The sequence below is a fragment of the Micropterus salmoides genome, unplaced genomic scaffold (genome assembly GCF_014851395.1).
Source record: "Micropterus salmoides isolate LMB-PRFRI ecotype aquatic unplaced genomic scaffold, ASM1485139v1 Ms_hic_scaffold_15, whole genome shotgun sequence".
NCBI lineage: Eukaryota > Metazoa > Chordata > Actinopteri > Centrarchiformes > Centrarchidae > Micropterus > Micropterus salmoides.
In genome coordinates this window covers 20,628,207-20,634,564 of record NW_024040596.1, presented here as the reverse complement: position 1 = coordinate 20,634,564, position 6,358 = coordinate 20,628,207, and the positions used below count along the sequence as shown (strand labels likewise).

General features: G+C 40.1%; 1 protein-coding gene across 2 annotated transcripts; it reads left to right on the top strand.

Moving 5' to 3' along the window:
* The first annotated feature begins 982 nt into the window (after positions 1-982).
* Positions 983-6,033, top strand: gpr18 (G protein-coupled receptor 18). 2 transcript variants are annotated; one of them, XM_038720981.1, is made up of 3 exons: positions 983-1,143; positions 1,920-2,002; positions 2,376-6,033. In XM_038720981.1, exon 3 carries the CDS (start codon positions 2,377-2,379, stop codon positions 3,394-3,396), a length of 1,020 nt encoding a protein of 339 aa, XP_038576909.1. In that variant the 5' UTR covers positions 983-1,143; positions 1,920-2,002; position 2,376; the 3' UTR covers positions 3,397-6,033. The 2 variants fall into 2 exon arrangements, with proteins under 2 accessions (XP_038576909.1, XP_038576907.1); XM_038720979.1 differs by having other exon boundaries at positions 986-1,143; positions 1,952-2,002.
* The last annotated feature ends 325 nt before the right edge of the window (positions 6,034-6,358 follow it).

The following is a 6,358-nucleotide window of genomic DNA, read 5'->3' as shown; positions in this document are numbered from 1 at the left end:
AAGAGAGCATAAACGTATTTGTATAGTTAATTGTACAGGTGGATAATAAAGACCAAGGATGTATCATGGAGTGGAAGACTTGCTGAGGCAACCACATGACAAGTATCAAAGAGAGGAAAACATCACACAGACTGTTGTCATAACAACATATTGCAATGAACACAGAGTACCATCTGGCATGAGATTTTTAAGACACATCGAGAGGACAAGCTGATAGATAATTATTTCCCAAGAATAAGAATTAAACTGAATGAGCGGCTTCCATATAAACACTGCGATAAAAACAACGTAGTGAGCGTGAAAAGAATTTCAGCATCAAGCAGTCCAAAGGTCACAAAGGAGAAAACACTGTTAAGTCGTGGGAAAGTGTGTTTTACTCTGTATTTTATTTTAAGCTATATAATGGGAATGGAAAGTACAAGTTAGGAAATCAGGGTAAGTTTTGATTGCACAACGTTCTTTGAGCCAAATGTCCTAATTCATAGTTGTTATCAGCTCACACACACATTAATCACACACATTAATCTGTATTCAGTCCGGGTCCAGACTGACCTTGAGCTTTTCACCTGAGGTATGCGCTTTGCATCCATTAAGTCGACGTGGTGTAAAACCATCTCACAGCATCAGCGTGAAGTGTCTATTACCACCTTCTTATTTCCTGTTTATATGGCAACTGCCTCAACATCCTGTTTTTAATTACTTCTCTCCAGCAGCAGATGCTTCTCACAGCAACCTGCTGTGGATTACTCCCCTGAGAACTAATGTGCTGTGACAGACCCCACTTTTCCAATCAATAACTCGCCCTAAATCTGCCATCTCTCTGGCTGCCAAACACACTCCCACTTCTAATGGCACATCATTTTCTTTAAGGGGGTGTAATTGCAGACTGTGGAAAGCTGTAGCCCTTTGTGTTCCAACCACGCAGATACTGTAAAGGAATCTAAAGTACAGAAACTATAGCTCACAGTCAACACAGGAAGTGATGGGGGCTTTACACTTTGCTCAGTCTCGCCACCATTCCTCCACATTACCCTTTGAGAAAGTAGTCACTTCCCTGTTTTGAATGAGTGTTCAGATAAATCGCCGTGCTACTTCATAAACCTGTTGGCGCAAGCTTGTCAAGATGTTTGTGTCATTTATGTGGTAAGTGCAGTCTTTTATTGTCAGGAAACGCTACCTGATCTGTTGGACCTTTAAGATGGTGGGGGGAAAATAATTTTGGCAGACATGTTTTATTGCTGTGTGTGTGTTTTGAAGCAAAGAGTTTTGAGACAGGCTGATCTAAATCACTGAACTTACTTGTTTCATTCTGCAGCTTTACATTAACTGGTATTCTGTTTTTAAATGTTCACACACAATTCACAACACACTGTCTACATAAGACAGTACAGTACAGTACAGTACAGTGGAGTGGAAAAAGGAATACTTAAATGTGAAACATGAAAGTCACATGATTTACTATTAAGACACAGAATCAATTTCTCAGAGATACAAATTTCACTTCCACATTGTTTGCTCTGACTACATTCTCTGTTTCTACATTGTTATATATGTATGTATGTATGTATGTATATATGTATGTTTGTGTATATGTGTGTGTATACATATATATATATATATATATATATGTGTGTGTATAAATAGAGATATAGATAGGCTACATTTAAATGTTGGTGTTTTTTGCTAGTTTATGCAATTTTATGTTGTGGAATGACACATCTAGACAGGCATGGTGTATTTGTCTTCCTCCTTTCTTTTTCGCAGTGCAGCTGCACAGCTTTTAAAAATAAGTATTTAAATGATCAAGCAGCTGGTTCTGCAAACTGATATGTACAGTTATGTACATATTAAGAATTAAACCCAGTGTTTCCAGTGGAAACCTAATTTTCATACACTTCTTTTCTCTTAAACACATTTAGAATGTGTTTACAATGTGTTTGTTTTTTATTAGATGTCAAACTCTTGTGGACCTGTGAGGATTACTTCTACATCATGATCAAAAGTAAGTTGGATTACCAGGTCTTGCTCCTAAAATCATTTGAAACTTGAAATCTAACAGATTGTTTTATTCAAAATTGCAATCAGTAAACACGTCTTTACTTTTTCTATACTATTTTTGTAGCTGATGAATTACAGAATTTAGGTCATCTTGGAATTGATGAATTTCATACTTGAGAGACACCACATTGGCCAAAATATCCCTTTTTCTTCATTAAGAACTTGCTAGAAGCACATGACCTTTCAACATGAGTGAATTAAGAGGACTTTGGTTTCAATCATGAAAACACATGGGCTATAAAGAGCAAAAAAATGTGATAAAGGAATTGTTCAGTGGAAATACACACCCTTATCTTGATGCATTCTGTAATTTTCAGAATGAAACTGGATCTAAACTTCTCCAACATGTCTGTGGAGTCTGGTGCTGTACAGCTGGAGCAGGGACCGGTGGAGTACCGTATGGCAGGCCTGATCTTCTACTGCTTCGTCTTCATCATAGGAGTCATAGTCAATCTCACTGCCATATGGGTGTTTGCCCTCACCACCAAGAAGAGGAACTCTGTCACGGTCTACATGATAAATGTGGCCATCGTGGATCTCACCTTCATCCTGCTGCTTCCTTTCAGAATGGTTTACCACCACCAGGACTATTGGCCCTTCGGAGATATTTTCTGCAGAATCAGTGCAGCTCTCACCATCTTCTACCCCTGCATCGCTCTGTGGCTGTTTGCTCTGATCAGTGCTGACCGCTACATGGCCATCGTCCAGCCAAAGCACGGTAAAGAGCTGAGGAATGTCCCAAAGGCCGTGGTGGCGAGTTTGGGGGTGTGGGTAATGACTCTGGGCTGCACTGTACCCCTGCTCTTCTCTGAGCATGACCCCGATCAAATTTCCAACTTCACCACCTGCATCAAGATGCAAGACATCATCTACATGCGCCATGACAACCCAGTCAACTTTGTGCGACTCATCTTCTTCTTCCTGGTTCCCATATTTATAATGATTGGCTGCTATATTGTCATTGTGGATAATCTGATCCATGGCCGCACCTCTAAACTCAAACCTAAAGTGAAGCAAAAGTCCATCCGGATTATCATCACACTGATTATCCAAGTGTTGGTGTGTTTTGTGCCTTTCCATGTGTGTTTAGTGCTCCGTTTGCTGGATACAGGCAAAGATGGGGGGTTTAGTACCTGGGCAGTCTTCACCACATTCCTGATGAACATGAGCACAGTGCTAGATATCATTCTATACTACATTGTCTCCAAGCAGTTCCAGGACAGGGTGATCAGCGTGATTCTGTACAGGAACTATCTGCGAAGTGTGAGACGGAAGAGCAGGCACACACACACAGGCAGCATCCGATCAATGAGCAACCTGACCAGCGCAATGATATGAAGCAACCGTCAAACTTTCATGTCAACCAGCACACACACACATACATGTACTGGGCACGCTTTGGCACAATGTAACACTGAATGCATCACTGTGTACATGGTTCATTATCAAAAGGATCAAAACTTGCAATTAATTTCCGAGGTGTAATTTACACTCACAGTATGGGAGTGCTGCTGTTGTGGCAAAAACATCTGTGTTCTGAGCTGATTGACTCACCCATGAGACTTGAGATGTTTTTTTGTGCATCTTTGCTCCGGCAAACAAAGCACGAGTGTTTGTAGCTCAGGTGTAACACTTGCAGGCGAAAATAAAGCTCATAATGATTAAAAACATAGCCCACAGTATCTCAGTGTTTGCTTTATTATGAAACACTGAAACTCTTCTCAGCCTTCTCGCTACATCAACCAACAACTATAAAAGACCTGACTGTCTCCATGGGGGGAAACCAACAGGAAACAATGGTGGGTTTGTGAAGGTTGCAGCTTTCCTTTGGTCGCTGCATCATATTTGTAACTTCGCCTCTGTAGCTACTCAGTGACACACCGTGACTTAAATAGACCATCAGCGCATGCACATGAGGTGCAAATGATGTTTGACTGGTGTCACTTCACCCTGTCACATTTGTGGAGTATGAGTTTAAGCCCAACCACTTGAAACAGGATATTATTAAAACACAAGTGTCCCAAAAGTTGCTGTAAATATATTGCCCAGGTGATGGCAGCATGGCACAGCTAGATCCCTTCTACCTTTCAGAGCAGACACAAAACAGTGTTTTCTTTACTTTTAAAGTGGATCGTGCAACATTTGTGAATCTCTGCTTCAGAGATGTTTATGCTTTTTTTGTTTCTGCATTTTATTGCATGAATTGAAGTGGCTTCATAAAAGCAAATATATCAGTTTGTGAAATAACCATTCTACCTCATCACAGAGAAGCTGTTAACTACAGTGGTAACAGCTCCAACCTCAAATCAGCCTAAAGTGTGTTTATGGTGCGACACGAATCATATTGATTAGATGTTAAATGATTCAGCCACTTGAAGTGCATTTACAGTAACATCCTCAAGAGATGTCAGCGAGGCGATTTACTAGATTTAAAGCAACCTTAACCTTAAAAGAGAAAACCTTTTCTGCACAGGGATACTTATGTCAGGTCTCTGCTGCGAGTATAAGCACCGCATCCTGCAATTTTTCCTCAATTTATTCCTCAAACGACAGACAAGTGATGAGGTAGAAGGCACTGAATATGTGACAGTTCGATCCCTGTGTACTTTAATTTAAATTAAGGAAAGAACTCAGGTTTGAATGGGACGGTTTTGATAGGTTTCTTGCACAAACATCACTCGAGCTAAGAATTGATTTGGTGTTGCCAATTGCCAAAATAATCGAGTTAGTGTGTCTGTCACACTTGCGCAGTCTTGACTAGATTAGACAGTGAGCCAGTGTCGCTGAGTAACTATGTAGTGTCTCATGCAATTAGACAGTCAACGCACCCTGTGGTGTAACCGCATGTAATATAGCTCTCTCTGAATGGTTATCGTATGGCTTCTCAATTGCAAACACAACTAAATAAACTATGTTATACTGAGCAGTTCCTTAAAGAAATGCTGGTTCTATTGTTTTCTCACTTTTGGCATGTGAGCCCATTCAATTCTTCTCACTAAGATAAGTTAGGGTAATACAATGGTAAAAGGATAAACTGCACTTGGAGTCCATATGGTTCTCGGTTGGTTTGTGCAGTGTTCATAGGTCAAGTAGTGGCCAGACTGTAGGACATAGACGGGCTAGATTTACACAGTGTTTAATAAGAGGAGGCAGACTACAAGATTTCCATCTCACAAGGAATTCTGGGAACTGCAGTTCATCACACGATGATAGGTTTATTGGCCGGTGGACTACAAATGGATTTATAACCAAGAGGTCAAAGGTCAAATGAAACATCAGAGGATCGTCTATCTGTCCCACCTGTTAGACATCAAAGATAAACCAGCCACGCTGCTCACAGCAACTGGCATTTAAAACAATTAAGTTTCCTGTCAAGTCCCTGTGATGAATTATCCGGAAGCTTTACCCGCTGTAATTCTAAATCTTCCCAACAAGTGCCTTTGTTGTAGAGAAATTAATGAAAACAAGATTGTCTTTCATAGGAGCTGATCTAACAGCGCGACAGCCAGCTGCTCTTCTTTGGGAATAAAAACAGTCAGCATTAAACACAGTGCACACAAAATACTTTTTTTTTTATACCACTCGTGTGGAAAACAAATCAGGCGGCGAGCGCAGTGGCCATCTGTTTTGTTATTTGATATGTGTGAATACATGTTGTAATGACTTTGTTTGTGAATCACTCTGCGCGGCAGAACACACGAGAGCTCTCGAAGTGCTGGAGTGTTCAAAGCTAATCATATAATTGGACACAATAGTCGATGACAAATGGAGACGCTTGGAGCCAGCCAGCTGGGGAAGTGAATATGTAATCATTGTAAAATCATATCATTTTTGCATATTTGAAGACAGCTTAATAGAGTTTGCGTGTCAGCACACTATCAAATGATGATCAGAGACAGTGTTGCTGTATTTGTTTTTCTAAATAGTGCTTTGTTGGACTATTTAACTTTATCATGATTAAAAGTGTTTCTTGAGTCTTGTGTCTTAGATATTCATTTGTGTCCCATGCTATTTTGAATATTTAAACAGGTTTGGGACAAATGCGCCCTCTGACTATGAAAAAAGAAATGGTAGGCCTACAGCAGTTATTCCCAGCCAGGGTTCTGCAGAGGTATATAGTAAGATTGTGGAGTAGCTCAACTATCTTAAAAAAAATTCTCATTATAATATGGCCTATATATCCACATATTGAGTCAGCTGTAGCACTACAACAATCTTTTGTGCTAATTGACAGAGCACAAAAACTGGCAAACCAGCAGAACCTAAATTGTTAGCTAAAGTTTATGGATAAACAGTTGAA